Consider the following 19,081-nt stretch of genomic DNA (forward strand, 5'->3'; position numbering starts at 1 on the left):
AGACTGGTGTTTTGCGGGTACTATTTAATGAAGCTGCCAGTTGAGGACTTGTGAGGTGTCTGTTTCTCAAACTAGACACTCTAATTTACTTGTCCTCTTGCTCAGTTGTGTACCGAGGCCTCCCACTCCCCTTTCTATTCTGGTTAGAGCCAGTTTGTGCTGTTCTGTGAAGGGAGTAGTACACAGCGTTGTTCGAGACCTTCAGTTTTTTGGCAATTTCTCACATGGAATAGCCTTCATTTCTCAGAACAAGAATAGACTGACGAGTTTCAGAAGAAAGTTATTTGTTTCTGGCCATTTTGAGCCAGTAATCAAACCCACAAATGCTGATGCTTCAGACACTCAACTAGTCTAAAGAAGGGCAGTTTTATTGCTTCTTTAAATAGCACGACCGTTTTCAGCTGTGCTAACATAATTGCAAAAGTGTTTTCTAATGATCAGTTAGCCTTTTTAAAATGATAAACTTGGATTAGCTAACACAGCGTTCCAGGGGAACACAGGAGTGATGGTTGCTGATAATGGGCCTCTGTACGCCTATGTAGATATCCCCATTACAAAATCAGCCGTTGAGCTACAATAGTCATTTACAACATTAACAATGTCCACACTGTATTTCTGATCCATTTTAATGGATACATTGTTTAGCTTTTCTTTAAAAAACAAGGACATTTCTAAGTGACCACTAACTTTTGAACGGTAGTGTGTGTGTATATTATATATGTTTTTCTGTTTGGTTATTTCATTTCTGAACAACACTTAGATTTGAGTTTTTTGATTCAACCACTTTTTTTTTTAAATAAAAAAAGCATCCAGTCCACTTCATACCATGTCTGAACTGGGTTCTGGCTGCCGTGTTCATACCATGTCTGAACTGGGTTCTGGCTGCCGTGTTCATACCATGTCTGAACTGGGTTCTGGCTGCCGTGTTCATACCATGTCTGAACTGGGTTCTGGCTGCCGTGTTCATACCATGTCTGAACTGGGTTCTGGCTGCAGTGTTCATACCATGTCTGAGCCGGGTCCTGGCTGTGGTGATCCGGCCCAGACAAGCTCACAACAGGGTCCAGAGATGGCATCAGTGAAGCTGGAGGACTGCAGTCAAACAGTGGAGCTCAATGTGATTGTCAAAGAGGAAGAAGAGGAGAGAGAAATCGAGGAGGAGGAGGAGGAGGAAGAAGAGCATGAGGAAGATAATGACATTGATTCTGGTGAGTCCAGGTTGGCTACGCCAGCATTTTGGTTCCATCATAGTCCTTAAAGTCCAGATCTGGGTTCAAATAGGATTTAAGTGTCAGCTAGTTCAGTGGGGTGATGGTCACTTTTGAGAATATTCCGTTTGGTTCAAATGGACCAGGCACACGCATTTTCAATTCGAATTGAACCCATGTCTACTATTGTCTAGTGTGGCGCACACAGCATGTGTAGTCCAAGAATAACCCCTAAGCCCCTGTTTTGATGTTGTTCAAGTAGATATGGAAGAAGAGGAGGACCAGAAAGGAGGAGCTGTGGCCAACCCAGGTAATAAGTACACTAGCCAGGGTAATATACCCAGGTAATATATTACAATAGAAAGAGAACTAACCCAGGTAATATATTACAATAGAAAGAGGACTAACCCAGGTAATATATTACAATAGAAAGAGAACTAACCCAGGTAATATATTACAATAGAAAAAGAACTAGCCCAGGTAATATATTACAATAGAAAGAGAACTAACCCAGGTAATATATTACAATAGAAAGAGAACTAACCCAGGTAATATATTACAATAGAAAGAGAATAGAATAAAGCCTATTATATTATTATTACTTTTATTATTATTATTATTATTATTACTACTATTATTACTACTATTATTACTATTATTATTATTACTACTACTATTATTATTATTACTATTATTATTATTACTATTATTATTATTATTACTATTATTATTATTATTATTACTATTATTATTACTACTATTATTACTATTATTATTACTATTATTATTATTATTATTACTATTATTATTACTACTATTATTATTATTACTATTATTATTATTACTATAATTATTACTACTATTATTACTACTATTATTACTATTATTATTACTACTACTACTATTATTACTGCTACTACTACTACTACTATTATTACTGCTACTACTACTACTACTACTACTATTATTATTACTATTATTATTATTACTATTATTATTATTACTATTATTATCACTACTATTATTATTATTACTATTATTACTACTATTATTACTACTATTATTACTACTATTATTACTACTATTAGTACTACTACTATTACTACTATTATTACTATTATTACTATTATTATTACTATTATTATTACTATTGCTATTACTACTACTACTATTATTATTATTACTATTATAATTATTACTATTATTATTATTACTATTATTATTACTACTATTATTACTATTATTACTATTAATATTACTATTATTATTACTGTTGTTATTACTACTACTACTATTATTATTATTACTATTATTATTATTACTATTATTATTATTACTATTATTATTACTATTGTTATTACTATTGTTATTACTACTATTACTATTATTATTACTACTACTACTACTACTATTATTATTATTACTACTACTACTACTACTACTACTACTATTATTACTGCTACTACTACTACTACTATTATTACTGCTACTACTACTACTACTATTATTATTATTACTATTATTATTATTACTATTATTATTATTATTATTACTACTATTATTATTATTATTACTACTATTATTATTATTATTATTGCTATTATTATTATTATTACTATTATTACTACTATTATTATTATTACTATTATTACTACTGATATTATTATTATTACTACTATTATTATTATTATTACTATTATTACTACTATTATTATTATTATTACTATTACTACTACTGATATTATTATTATTATTATTATTATTATTACTATAATTACTATTACTACTACTGATATTATTATTACTATTATTATTATTGCTACTACTATTATTACTGATACTCTACTACTACTATTATTACAGCTACTACTACTGCTACTACTACTACTATTATTACTGCTACTACTGCTACTACTACTACTACTACTATTATTATTATTATTATGACTATTATTATTACTACTATTATTATTATTATTACTATTATTACTACTACTATTATTACTGTTACTACTGCTACTACTACTACTACTATTATTATTACTACTACTACTATTATTATTATTACTATTATTATTACTATTATTATTATTACTATTATTATTATTACTATTATTATTATTACTATTATTATTACTATTATTATTACTATTATTATTATTACTACTACTACTACTATTATTATTACTATTATTATTACTATTATTATTATTACTATTATTATTATTACTATTATTATTACTATTATTATTACTATTATTATTACTACTACTACTATTATTATTATTACTACTACTATTATTATTACTGCTATTATTATTACTACTATTATTAGTACTATTATTAGTACTATTATTATTACTATTATTGTTATTACTATTATTATTATTACTATTATTATTACTATTATTATTACTAATACTACTATTATTATTATTACTACTACTACTACTATTATTATTACTATTATTATTACTACTACTACTATTATTATTATTACTACTACTATTATTATTACTGCTATTATTATTACTACTATTATTAGTACTATTATTAGTACTATTATTATTACTATTATTGTTATTACTATTATTATTATTACTATTATTATTACTATTATTATTACTAATACTACTATTATTATTATTGCTACTACTTCTACTATTATTATTACTACTACTACTACTATTATTATTACTATTATTATTACTACTATTATTATTACTATTATTATTACTACTATTATTACTATTATTATTACTACTACTACTATTATTATTACTATTATTATTATTACTATTATTATTACTACTATTATTACTATTATTATTACTATTGTTATTACTACTACTACTATTATTATTATTACTATTATTATTATTACTATTATTACTACTATTATTACTATTATTATTACTATTATTATTATTACTATTATTATTACTATTATTATTACTATTGTTATTACTACTATTATTACTACTACTACTATTATTATTATTATTATTACTACTACTACTACTACTACTATTATTACTACTACTACTACTACTACTATTATTACTGCTACTACTACTACTACTATTATTACTGCTACTACTACTACTACTATTATTATTATTACTATTATTATTATTATTACTATTATTACTACTATTATTATTACTATTATTACTACTATTACTATTACTACTACTGATATTATTATTATTATTATTACTATAATTACTATTACTACTACTGATATTATTATTACTATTATTATTATTGCTACTACTATTATTACTGATACTACTACTACTACTATTATTACTGCTACTACTACTGCTACTACTACTACTATTATTACTGCTACTACTGCTACTACTACTACTACTACTATTATTATTATTATTATGACTATTATTATTACTACTATTATTATTACTACTACTACTATTATTATTATTATTACTATTATTACTACTACTATTATTACTGTTACTACTGCTACTACTACTACTACTATTATTATTATGACTATTATTATTACTATTATTATTACTATATTTATTACTAATACTACTATTATTATTATTACTACTACTACTACTATTATTATTACTATTATTATTACTACTATTATTATTACTGCTATTATTATTACTATTATTAGTACTATTATTATTACTATTATTATTATTACTATTATTATTACTTATTATTATTATTACTATTATTATTATTACTATTATTATTATTACTATTATTATTACTATTATTATTACTAATACTACTATTATTATTATTACTACTACTACTACTATTATTATTACTTTTATTATTACTACTACTACTATTATTATTATTACTATTATTATTATTACTATTATTATTATTACTATTATTATTATTACTACTATTATTATTACTATTATTATTACTATTATTATTATTACTATTATTACTACTACTACTATTATTATTATTATTATTATTATTATTACTACTAATATTATTACTACTATTATTACTATTATTATTACTATTATTATTACTAATACTACTATTATTATTATTATTATTATTACTATTATTATTATTACTACTATTATTATTATTATTATTATTACTATTATTATTATTACTACTACTACTACTACTACTATTATTACTGCTACTACTACTATTATTACTGCTACTAATACTACTATTATTACTACTATTATTACTACTATTATTATTATTATTATTATTATTATTATTATTATTATTACTACTTGTCACGCCCTGGGGCCTGTTGCACAAAACTAGGATAAGGGATTAAGCCAGGATATCTTGGTGATCCTGGCTCAATTGATCCGTAATCCGGTTGCACTAAAGATGGATAGGGGGCAGGAGACCAGGCTAAATTCCAGGATCTATTTAATCTCATCCCTAATGTCAGTCAGCAGTCACCACAAATGGAAACCAATAGTTATTTCACTGCTCACTATACATTGTTATCACATATAACTAGACCCACTGTTATTATTTAAACGTTTGTGATCATTAATTTCAATGATTTTGGATAAAAAATGATTTTTAGATGATGTTGCTATCATTAGATAATTTACAGTTTCCCATAGACTATAAGGCTATATATAAAATGATAGAATATTAGGGCCACAGAGGGGAAAAAAACACAAGTCATAATATTGTAACCAGTTGTTTTAAAGGAGGACAGTTGTTAAAATGACAGATGTGGGGCATTTCGTGAAATTGTACTTCAGTATGGTTTCATAAACAAAGACATGCTGATGTGCCAGAATATTAAGTATCACATTGTCATAAGTATCAAAACTGTAAAAACAATATGTAGCTTTTCTGCAGAAAGAACCAGCCTCATAAATTTATGACTTTATCCTTTTTCTTCAGTGTGGCCCTAGTACTCTGTCATATAAACAAATACACATTCCATATGAATATAAAAACACAATGTGTAACATTATGTTCCTTTATTGAATAAGGACAAAACAAAGCAGGTAAACCATCAGCTCCTTTCGAAACTGAAGTCACAGTGACTCTACAAGATGGAAAGCACAGAATCCAAGCATATTATACAAAATGATACATACACATTCAAAGGTCTGTATATAACACACCCTGCATGTCTGCACACTAAAATAAATGCAGGACAAATCCATACACATCAACTGAACAGACAACTGAATGGATGCAGTAGCCTCCCTGCAGCCTTGTATTACACACAGTATACCGCACAAACATCATAAGAGGCCAAATTCGTCAAAAAACAAACCCAAAAAAAACCAAATTCCTCTGCCACCGCAGGACATATTTAACCAAAATTGAAAGCACACATACTAACTAAAATAATTCAACACATATTGGTCCCTCAGCAGCCGACCACTGTCGTCATCAGGGAAGATTGCCGGATTGTCCCAGTCCATGGCTGGTGGCACTCTGGGGGCCCTCTCCTTCCTCAGGCAGGCCACATTGTGGAGGACAGCACAAGCCACAGTAATATCACATGCCCTAACAGGGCTGACCCTTAATTTGTGAAGGCAGTGAAAGCTTGCCTTCAGGAGGCCAAAGGTCATTTCAACTCTGGCCCTGGTCCTGGCATGGGCATGGTTGTAGGCCTGCTGTGCTTCCTGGGGGTCTGTGAAAGGTGTCAGGAGAAAAGGCTGGCAGCCATACCCCCTGTCTCCCAGCAACACACCAGAGAATTCACCTGTCAACACAAAATCTCATCATTACTACCTCATAAACACAGTGATATTCTTGACACAGCCATGATGGTTATAAATAGGGGTTGTGTGGCTTACCTTGTGATAGATTTCAGAGGCCCGAAAGATTCTGGAGTCATGGACTGAGCCAGGCCATTTTGCCACAACATTGCTGATCACACAGTCAGCATTGCAGACCATCTGAAATCATAAGATGAGGAATATTACACCAATCAATGCACATCACTGGCAATGCAGAGTGTTCGTCAATGGACAATATCAAAAAGTTATGTTCACCTGAACATTAATGCTGTGAAAGGATTTCCTATTCACAAAATCGGCCTCATGGGCACCTGAGGGGGCTTTTATCCTTATGTGTGTGCAGTCCACTGCACCAATGACATTGGGGAAACCTGTCACACAAAGTAATGAGTATCCTACTATGTGTTAACAGTTGTCCTGTAATTTGTAGATCCTCTTACCTGCAATCCTATAGAACTCCTCTTTGATGTCACAGAGTCTTCTGTGGCCAGGGAAGGAGATGAAGACATCTGCTAATGCTTTGATAGCCAGACACACACTCCTTATTGTGCGGCAAATTGTGGCCTTGTTCAGCTGTTCTGCATCCCCCACTGAGTACAGGAAGGCTCCACTAGCAAAAAAGCGCAAGGCCACACAAACCATTTGCTCCACACTCAGTGCATGGCTCCGTGCAGTGCGGTGCTTAATCCTGGGACCCAGTAGTCTGCATAGATACCTGATGCCATCTGCAGAAAACCTGTATCTTTCATATAGATGGTCATCAGGGAAAGCCAGTGGGTCCAACCGGTCCCTGAAGACCCTTTCTCGCCTGAAGGCTCTCCTCAGCACAAGTGCTTCTTCATCCACCACATCTCGCACCAATGGGCATGCCATTGTCAGAGCAGAAAGGAACACACAATTTTGGGCCTTCATATAGGCTAGTGGCCACACCTGGTGCTGGGGGGGTGGGCAAAAGAGGGCGATGCCTTATAACGATGACTTGGTTGTACTGATTGCTGGGAAAATAAAAAAAAACGTAGAAAGATGCCACCGTCCTGTGTGCTCACAATAAGAGCTCATGTGTCATGGCTCACTTGACTTTACGAGAATATACCTAATTTTTATTTAGAGCTGTGTCATCTTCTTGGAGCTGGGGGAGGAAAGAAAAATAATGATTAATACATTTGTGTTACAGTTAGCATACAGTGTACATTGAAGGCATATCTCACCTCCCTCTCAAGTTTTTTTATTTCAAGGTCCAGTTTCCTAATTGTCCTCTTTTTTATTTCGAACTCCAGTGCAAGATTTTCCATCTTTTTCTTCTTGTACTGAATGTCTATGTCTGCCAGTTCTATTTGGCGCCGGAGGTGGTTGCCATACAACTTTCTGATAGCTTGTGAGCTCTGTGAACACAATACAATTAGCGCAGCTGGAATTTGGCAGGATGTGGTGTCCTTTTATTAATACGCACTATGTTGCCAGGCTGGTTTTCCCACTGTATAGCATCTGGGTCCTGTAAAAGAAATTAGATTTTTTGATTTTGATGAGGACTCCTCACCATTGTAGAGTAAATAGTACTTTCACAGTCTTAACATGATACCTCATGCCTTCTGGAATCCAGAGAGATGGTCTCCTCCTCATCATCGTCTCCATCATGTGCTGTTGCTGCTGCACTGGGGCCTTCACCCTATCACATTTAATCGGATTCATATTGAAGCTAGTAGACAAGACATGCCAGGCCTACAGTATGCCTTTGATGGAGTACTCACTGGATCAGCATCGTCTGGTGCTTGTGCTGGTGGCTCTAACAGGAACACAGTGCTGCCAGACACTGCAAGGCAATAGGTAAACCAAAGTCAGACAGTCCAAATTGATTCAATATGAATGTGGTTGTATCCCATGTAGAGATGGAAGGACATACCTTGAATGAAGCGGGTGGCATCTTGGGAGGAACCTATGCTCGTCTCTTTCCCCCCAGGGATCCCCTCTAAGACGGGCCTGCCTTTATTTAGCTCCAAGGCCATGTCCTCTGCTGGGGTAAGGTCAGCCTTTGGTGACCCACCACCCGTGCCTTGTCTGTGGGTATTCTTTTTCACTGCTAAAACAGTACAGACAATGTGTGAGCAGGCACCTTCTGGGTACAATATATGCTTGTGCTTTGTTAAATATTAGTCAGGGACCATACCATTCTGCAGAATGTTCTTGTATTTGATTTTGACCTGCTGCCATGTCCGTTTTGGCCCGTTCATGTTTAATCTACACACACACACACACACACACACACACATTTAATGGAGTCACACTGCAAAAAATTACTTGGTATTTTTGTCTTGTTTTCAGTAAAAATATCAAAAAAATTATCATAGCTTTATACAGTGTGATGGAGTTACTTTACACAATTTCACTCATATCTGCAGTGCATTTCAATAAAAAATTTAACCGTTTCATAATTACAGTACAACTGCATTTTTGGAGATGTGAATTAAATATTTGAATTGTAATTGTGATGTTTCAGCGGAGCGGTGAGTGTGTAATTGTGCACTACTTACGCATTCAGGCGGTCTGCAATACTTTGCCACGCTTTTTCTCTTTGCTTTATCACTGTGGCGGTGTTGCCTTTCTTCTTAATTATATCTTTTACCTCCTCGTATGCCTCCATGAGGATTTGTGCTTCCGACGGGGAAAAGTACGCGGCTCTAGTTGCCATGGTAAATCAGTTAATCTGTGATCTGTGGCGGGGTCTATTTGAGTGAGCCGTGAGCGCGCACCTATCCAGGATTGGTTTCACCTGGCTTAATGAATCCGTGTCTGCTCATCCTGGCTTGGTCTTTGTGCAACCAATTAAGCCTGGACGCACATGTTTTGGCTTCATTGAGCTCAGCTGAGTCATTTATCCCGGATGTCTTAATTCTACTTTTGTGCAACAGGCCCCTGGTCTGAGTCATTTATCCCGGATGTCTTAATTCTACTTTTGTGCAACAGGCCCCTGGTCTGAGTCATTTATCCCGGATGTCTTAATTCTACTTTTGTGCAACAGGCCCCTGCTCTGAGTCATTTATCCCGGATGTCTTAATTCTACTTTTGTGCAACAGGCCCCTGGTCTGAGTCATTTATCCCGGATGTCTTAATTCTACTTTTGTGCAACAGGCCCCTGGTCTGAGTCATTTATCCCGGATGTCTTAATTCTACTTTTGTGCAACAGGCCCCTGGTCTGAGTCATTTATCCCGGATGTCTTAATTCTACTTTTGTGCAACAGGCCCCTGGTCTGAGTCATTTATCCCGGATGTCTTAATTCTACTTTTGTGCAACAGGCCCCTGCTCTGAGTCATTTATCCCGGATGTCTTAATTCTACTTTTGTGCAACAGGCCCCTGGTCTGAGTCATTTATCCCGGATGTCTTAATTCTACTTTTGTGCAACAGGCCCCTGGTCTTAGTATTTTGTGTTTTCTTTATTTATTTGGTCAGGCCAGGGTGTGACATGGGTTTATTTTGTGTTGTGTTTATGTATGGGGGTTTTATTATTAGTATTATTAGTTTTTTATTACTATTATTATGTGAAGATCTATTATAAAGTTTTAATGAACATTGTGTTCCAGTCTAATTGGTTTGATGTTTTACAGGACTTGTTATTGTTAAAAGAGAGGATGAGGAGGAGAGGGACAGAGAGAAGGATGAAGAGGAGGAGGAGGAAGGTGTGGATAGGACCAAGCCAGGTATTCACTGATCAGAACATGCATCCAGAGGAGGAGGTGGGGGATGGAGAGGAGGAGGAAGGTATAGATGGGACCAAGCCAGGTAATCACTGATCAGAACATGCATCCAGAGGAGGAGGTGGGGGATGGAGAGGAGGAGGAAGGTATAGATGGGACCAAGCCAGGTAATCACTGATCAGAACATGCATCCAGAGGAGGAGGTGGGGGATGGAGAGGAGGAGGAAGGTATAGATGGGACCAAGCCAGGTAATCACTGATCAGAACATGCATCCAGAGGAGGAGGTGGGGGATGGAGAGGAGGAGGAAGGTATAGATGGGACCAAGCCAGGTAATCACTGATCAGAACATGCATCCAGAGGAGGAGGTGGGGGATGGAGAGGAGGAGGAAGGTATAGATGGGACCAAGCCAGGTAATCACTGATCAGAACATGCATCCAGAGGAGGAGGTGGGGGATGGAGAGGAGGAGGAAGGTATAGATGGGACCAAGCCAGGATTTATTTAAACACATGACCCATTCAAATACCCATTAATATACAATAAACACATTCATCTACACATTAATATACAATAAACACATTCAAATACCCATTAATATACAATAAACACATTCAACTACCCATTAATATACAATAAACACATTCAACTACCCATTAATATACAATAAACACATTCAACTACCCATTAATATACAATAAACACATTCAACTACCCATTAATATACAATAAACACATTCAACTACCCATTAATATACAATAAACACATTCAACTACCCATTAATATACAATAAACACATTCAAATACCCATTAATATACAATAAACACATTCAACTATCCATTAATATACAATAAACACATTCAAATACCCATTAATATACAATAAACACATTCAAATACCCATTAATATACAATAAACACATTCAAATACCCATTAATATACAATAAACACATTCAACTATCTATTAATATACAATAAACACATTCAACTACCCATTAATATACAATAAACACATTCAACTACCCATTAATATACAATAAACACATTCAAATACCCATTAATATACAATAAACACATTCATCTACCCATTGAACTACCCATTCATACACATATTAATATACAATAAACACATTCAAATACCCATTAATATACAATAAACACATTCAAATACCCATTAATATACAATAAACACATTCAAATACCCATTAATATACAATAAACACATTCAAATACCCATTAATATACAATAAACACATTCAAATACCCATTAATATACAATAAACACATTCAAATACCCATTAATATACAATAAACACATTCAAATACCCATTAATATACAATAAACACATTCAACTATCTATTAATATACAATAAACACATTCAACTACCCATTAATATACAATAAACACATTCAACTACCCATTAATATACAATAAACACATTCAAATACCCATTAATATACAATAAACACATTCAAATACCCATTAATATACAATAAACACATTCAAATACCCATTAATATACAATAAACACATTCAAATACCCATTAATATACGATAAACACATTCAAATACCCATTAATATACAATAAACACATTCAACTATCCATTAATATACAATAAACACATTCAAATACCCATTAATATACAATAAACACATTCATCTACCCATTCAACTACCCATTCATACACATATTAATATACAATAAACACATTCAAATACCCATTAATATACAATAAACACATTCAACTATCTATTAATATACAATAAACACATTCAACTACCCATTCAACTACCCATTCATATACACATTAATATACAATAAACCCATTTAACTACCCATTCATAAACATATTCATATACAATAAATACATTAAACTCCACATTTATATACACATTAATATGCAAAGTGCTGTACAGAAACCCAGCCTAAACCCCCAAACAGCAAGCAATGCAGGTGTAGAAGCACGGTAACTAGGAAAAATTCCCTAGAAAGGCCAAAACCTAGGAAGAAACCTAGAGAGGAACCAGGCTATGAGGGGTTCTGGGGCCCCACAAGGGTGTGTTCTCAGCCCTCTCCTGTACTCCCTGTTCACCCATGACTGCGTGGCCATGCACGCCTCCAACGCAATCATCAAGTTTGCAGACGACACTACAGTGGTAGGCTTGATTACCAACAATGACGAGACGGATCCATTTATTTATAGATACATATTCTTATTCCATCCCCTTACATTGTGTGTACAAGGTAGTCGTTGTGAATTTGTTAGATTACTTGTTAGATATTACTGCACTGTCGTAACTAGAAGCACAAGCATTTCGCTACGCTCGCATTGACATCTGCCAACCATGTGTATGTGACAAATAAAATGTGATTTTATTTAAACCCATTAAACTACCCATTCATATACACATTAATATACAATAAACCCATTAAACTACCCATTCATATACACATTAATACACATTAATATACAATAAACCCATTAAACTACCCATTCATATACACATTAATATACAATAATAATGTTTATTCTTATTGTTAATATAATAATAATAAGAAATGTTTATTTTAGTCTAAATGCATTCTGTCATTACTAAATCATGTTATAGTTTTTTTTATTATTGTAAAAATAAATAAAAATCACACACAAACATTTAATTAATAACATATTTAATCCGTCTTCTTCCTCAAATGATGGAGATGATGACACACTCTTTGCAAGAGGGAGGGATTCTGATTTCATTGGTCCTCAACTCGCGGTTCAGACTATTCATTCAGGATAGTGTTGGGCAGGTTAGTTCTGAAGGATTCATTCAGGATAGAGTTGGCCTGCTTGGGAGCAGGTTAGTTCTGAAGGATTCATTCAGGATAGAGTTGGCCTGCTTGGGAGCAGGTTAGTTCTGAATGATTCATTCAGGATAGAGTTGGCCTGCTTGGGAGCAGGTTAGTTCTGAAGGATTCATTCAGGATAGAGTTGGCATGAGGTTAGTTGGTGAAGGATTCATTCAGGATAGAGTTGGCCTGCCTGGGAGCAGGTTAGTTCTGAAGGATTCATTCAGGATAGAGTTGGCCTGCCTGGGAGCAGGTTAGTTCTGAATGATTAATTCCGGATAGAGTTGGCCTGCCCGGGAGCAGGTTAGTTCTGAATGATTAATTCCGGATAGAGTTGGCCTGCCCGGGAGCAGGTTAGTTCTGAATGATTCATTCAGGATAGAGTTGGCCTGCTTGGGAGCAGGTTAGTTCTGAAGGATTCATTCAGGATAGAGTTGGCATGAGGTTAGTTGGTGAAGGATTCATTCAGGATAGAGTTGGCCTGCCTGGGAGCAGGTTAGTTCTGAAGGATTCATTCAGGATAGAGTTGGCCTGCCCGGGAGCAGGTTAGTTCTGAATGATTAATTCCGGATAGAGTTGGCCTGCCCGGGAGCAGGTTAGTTCTGAATGATTAATTCCGGATAGAGTTGGCCTGCCCGGGAGCAGGTTAGTTCTGAATGATTAATTCCGGATAGAGTTGGCCTGCCCGGGAGCAGGTTAGTTCTGAAGGATTCATTCAGGATAGAGTTGGCCTGCCCGGGAGCAGGTAAGTTGGTGAAGGATTCGCTGCCATAGAAATGTAACTGACTAAAAGGTGAGCCACATTCATATGACTTTTAATTAATTTTCAAACCAGCTACATGCAACCTGGTCCAGGTCTCAGAATAAGTCGTGTAGTATTTAGTAGTATTTATTGGGATCCTCAATTAGCCCCTCTTTCTGGGGTCCAAACAGGAAATAAAACACAACAAATAAAATACATGATATCCATAAAATATACATAAAACTACATACTCTCCTGCCTCTGCCTCACGCTTCAGAAACAGGAGATGCCTCCTGTCCTATGAGCTGTTCCGGCTTGTACAGGCCAAGGCTTGTGGAAGGCTACTTACCGACATACAGTGCATTCGCAAAGTATTCAGACCACTTGACTTTCGCCACATTTTGTTACACTACAGCTTTATTCTAAAATAGATTAAACACATTTTTTAAAAATCCTCATCAATCTACACACAACACCCCATAATGACGAAGCGAAAACAGGTTTTCAGAAATGTTTGCAAATGTATTAAAAATGAAAACAGAGACCCTTTGCTAGGAGACTCGAAATTGAGCTCAGGTGCATCCTGTTTCCATTGATCATCCTTGATGTTTCTACATCTTGATTGGAGTCCACCTGTGGTAAATGTAATTGATTGGACATGATTTGGAAAGGCACACACCTGTCTATATAAGGTCCCACAGTTGACAGTGCATGTCAGAGCAAAAACCAAGCCATGAGGTCGAAGGAATTGTCCTTATTCACAGATATGGGGAAGGGTTTCCTAGAGCCAACTGGCCGAACTGAGCAATCGGGGAGAAGGGCCTTGGTCAGGGAGGTGACCAAGAACCCAATGGTCACTCTGACAGAGCTCCAGAGTTCCTCTGTGGAGATGGGAGAACCTTCCAGAAGGAAAACCATCTCTGCAGCACTCCACCAATCAGGCCTTTATGGTGGAGTGGCCAAACAGAAGCCACTTCTCAGTAAAAGGCACATGACAGCCAAAAGGCACCTAAAGACTCAGACCGTGAGAAACAAGATTATCTGGTCTGATGAAACTAAGATTGAACTCTTTGGCCTGAATGCCAAGCGTCACGTCTGGAGGAAACCTGGCACCATCCCTATGGTAAAGCATGGTGGTGGCAGCATTATGCTGTGGGGATGTTTTTCAGCGGGAGGGACTGGGAGACTAGTCAGGATCGAGGGAAAGATGAACGGAGCAAAGTACAGGGAGATCCTTGATGAAAACCTGCTCCAGAGTACTCAGGACCTCAGACTGGGGCGAAGGTTCGCCTTCCAGCAGGACGACGACCTTAAGCACACAGCCAAGACAACACAGGAGTGGCTTCGGGACAAGTCTCTGAATGTCCTTGAGTGGCCCAGCCAGAGCCCGGGCTTGAATATCCCAGTAATCGCTGATCAGAACATACATCTAAGAGGAAGAGGAAGGTGTGGGTAGGACCAATTCAGATCAGAATATACATTTAGGAGAAGTCAACTATCCTTTCTACCTTTTTAGATACCGATGCATAGTATAGCATATAAAATAGAAAACAAGTGTTTAACCCCTGTAATGTTGCCATTGAAACAGGAGAGGGTGCCAGCTCTGACCCAGACAGCCTTGGGGACCCTGACCCGGAGAGACCGTACCTCTGCTCCCAGTGCGGCAAGCGGTTTACTGCAGCCAGCAGCTTGAAGATACACATGATGACCCACAGCGGAGAGAAACCCCACCATTGTTCCGTTTGCGGGAAGGCCTTCTTGCGATCCTATGACCTGAGACGACACCAGGTGGTTCACAAAGGTGAGAGAAACACCCATACCCTGATGTTAAACTATTGGTATAAGTACACTATTGTGTAACACAATGAATTTGAAGATGATCTCCACTGTTTGCTTGTTAGCTAGCTATTCCAAACAGCTTAAAAAAATAGCTGCCAACATTCCATTAAAACAATGCAGTCAATCCACAGCCATACACTTTCTGACATCAGTTGTTGATAGGGCTTAGACAAGTTGTAAATGCAAGTACTGATATTGTATCGTATAAAAACACTCACTGCTTTCCAAGAGAGCACACATTGAGACATTGTGGTTTGTTTACATATATTTTAGAGGCTAATTATACGGAAAATGTGTATAAAACCTGTATAAACTATATTTATAATTATATGACCAATATTTTAGGTCGACTAATTCTATTACCCAATTTCTGATGCATCACGTGCCTTTTATTTTCCTGCGCCAGTTAAAGCAGGAAATGCATCACCTACTGCCATTCATTCCAATTAGACTGGGTTGGATTTCTCCCCGACCAAGATGGCTGCCATTTTCAGACCATTATGGAACTTTGAGGGTTTACAACACAGCCCCTCTAGTAATTGAGTAGGATCTCTATGGGTGCAGGTACATGGTATTGTAGCAAATCTGGGGTGTATCTCCGACCAGTATGCAAACTGGGTCCAGGAGACTGTCAACCCAACAGTGATCTGAACCTCTTGACGAGTTTGCTAGGTGTTGGGTTAAGGTTGCTGTAGTATTTTACTGTATGTACAGTATACTGTTAAGCATGCAAGTGATGCTGTTCTCTCCTATCTGTACTAGCAGCGTCTCTAACCCCTATAATGTTGTCATTGAAACAGGAGAGGTTGCCAGATCTGACACAGACATCTCTGAGAAGCACCACCGCTGCTCCGAGTGCGGAAAGAGGTTCCTCACAAAGACGCGGCTGAACAGACATGCGCTGATTCACAGCGGAGAGAAACCACATCAGTGCTCTGTCTGCGGGAAGTGTTTCTTACGACCCGACGACCTGAGGAGACACATGACCATCCACACCGGAGAGAAAACCAAGCATGTCTGCCATCCGTGTGGGAAGACATTCACCTTGCTACGGCACCTCAAGATCCACCAGCGAGTCCATACAGGAGAGAAACCATACCACTGCTCCAAGTGCCCGGAGAGTTTCGCCCACCTGTTGGAGTATAGGAAGCACAGACAGACCCACCGTATTGAGAAACCATACCACTGTGATGACTGTGGCAAGATGTTCTCCCACTTCAGAACCCTCAAGGTTCATCGTCTGATCCACACAGGAGAGAACCTCCACCACTGCTCCTACTGCGGGAAGGGCTTCACGATCAGAGGGAACCTCAACACCCACCTACTGACCCACACCAAGGAGAAACCGCATCAGTGCCCCATCTGCGGACAACGCTTCGCCAGATCCCAGTGCCTGAAAAAACACAAGCTCAAGAAGTTACACATGGAAGAGGTCCTCTACCACATCTGCGACTGCGGTAAGAGCTTCACGGATGTAGAGAAGCTGCAGACGCATGCAAGGACGCACTTGAAGAACCTTGAGAAGAGGTTCTGCTGTTCGTACTGCGGTCGTACGTTCGTACGGGCTGGTGACCTTCAAAGCCACCAGAGAACACACACTGGAGAGAAACCGTACGTCTGCACTATATGCGGGACCCGTTTCGCCCAGTCTGGGAATCTGAGAGTGCACCAGATCACGCACACTAAAGAGAGGCCGTACCCTTGTACTGTCTGTGATAAGGGGTTCACCACACCGGGGAGTCTGAAGGTGCACATGAGGCTCCATACAGGGGAGAAGCCGTATGTCTGTAGCCTGTGTGGGAAAGGGTTCCATGTACCCAAATTGCTGAAGAAACACCAGGAGCATCACACAAGCGAGATGACAGCCTCCTTGGACATGACCTAGGAAAAGCCTACAATTTGTCTGGGGGACTTTTATTTTGGAAAACACATGTCGTCAATGAGACCAGTGGCCAGTACTTTAGTCACTGAGGCCTAATCCTTTCTCAATTCATCTTTCCTCGATTATCTCGCATCCTCAACTGTATTGGAGGAGAATATCTAAAGTCCCTCCCCTCAGACCTTCTCCTCCAATGAGTTTTGAGAAGAAGCTGAGGAGAGAGAATGCAAAGACTCGAGGACTGATGAATTGAGAAAAGAAATCCAGGTTTCAATGGCCAAAGGATTGCTGGTGGTTTCTCTGCTGCTCTCATTAACACTAGCATCGCTGGGCCTCGGGCACGTACCAGTGGAACGTCTACATTTGAAACAGTCTATACATCCATTTAATAAAGGACATGGGGTTTTCAAAATAAAAGTCATCTGAAATTGTGCTCCAAATGTGCTTTTCAACATCTCACTAGTCATGACTGAATTTGTAGTGCTTCATTTAGTGATACTGCCTTCATAAAGCTTCTCTAGGTTAACGACATATATGAAGACAGTAATGATATATATAATGATGTGTTACATCGTGTTGTCCTCTTTAGGTAGCCTAGTGGTTAAAGCATTGGGCCAGTAACTGAAAGGTTGCTAGATCGAATCCCTGAGCTGACAAGGTACAAATCTGTCATTCTGCCCCTGGGCAGTTAACCCACGGTTCCCCCGAGCAAGGCAGTTAACCCACTGTTCCCCTGAGCAAGGCAGTTAACCCACTGTTCCCCTGAGCAAGGCAGTTAACCCACTGTTCCCCTGAGCAAGGCAGTTAACCCACTGTTCCCCTGAGCAAGGCAGTTAACCCACTGTTCCCCTGAGCAAGGCAGTTAACCAACTGTTCCCTGGGTGCCGTGGATGTCGATTAAGGCAGCCCCCCCCGCACCTCTCTGATTCAGTGGGGTTGGGTTAAATGCGGAAGACACATTTCTGTTGAAGGCATTCAGTTGTACAACTGACTAGGTATCCCCCTTTCCATTATTGCCATTGTGGTTATTATTTGACCCTGCTGGCCATCTATGAACGATCTGGCCTTAATGGTCACATGGACTCTTAAATCTCTATCCGGCACAGCCAGAAGAGGACTGGCCACCCATCAGAGCC

At 37.1% G+C, this 19,081-nt stretch overlaps 1 protein-coding gene across 1 annotated transcript; it reads left to right on the forward strand.

Annotated features, from left to right (window-relative positions):
* The first annotated feature begins 824 nt into the window (after window positions 1–824).
* Window positions 825–18,625, forward strand: LOC116361907 (zinc finger protein 883-like). The gene is made up of 5 exons (XM_031816286.1): window positions 825–1,208; window positions 1,471–1,518; window positions 10,560–10,652; window positions 15,816–16,028; window positions 16,867–18,625. The coding sequence occupies exons 1-5, from the start codon at window positions 827–829 to the stop codon at window positions 17,949–17,951; spliced, it is 1,821 nt and encodes a 606-aa protein (XP_031672146.1). The 5' UTR covers window positions 825–826; the 3' UTR covers window positions 17,952–18,625.
* The last annotated feature ends 456 nt before the right edge of the window (window positions 18,626–19,081 follow it).

Source organism: Oncorhynchus kisutch, unplaced genomic scaffold (assembly GCF_002021735.2).
Source record: "Oncorhynchus kisutch isolate 150728-3 unplaced genomic scaffold, Okis_V2 scaffold771, whole genome shotgun sequence".
Classification (NCBI taxonomy): Eukaryota; Metazoa; Chordata; class Actinopteri; order Salmoniformes; family Salmonidae; genus Oncorhynchus; species Oncorhynchus kisutch.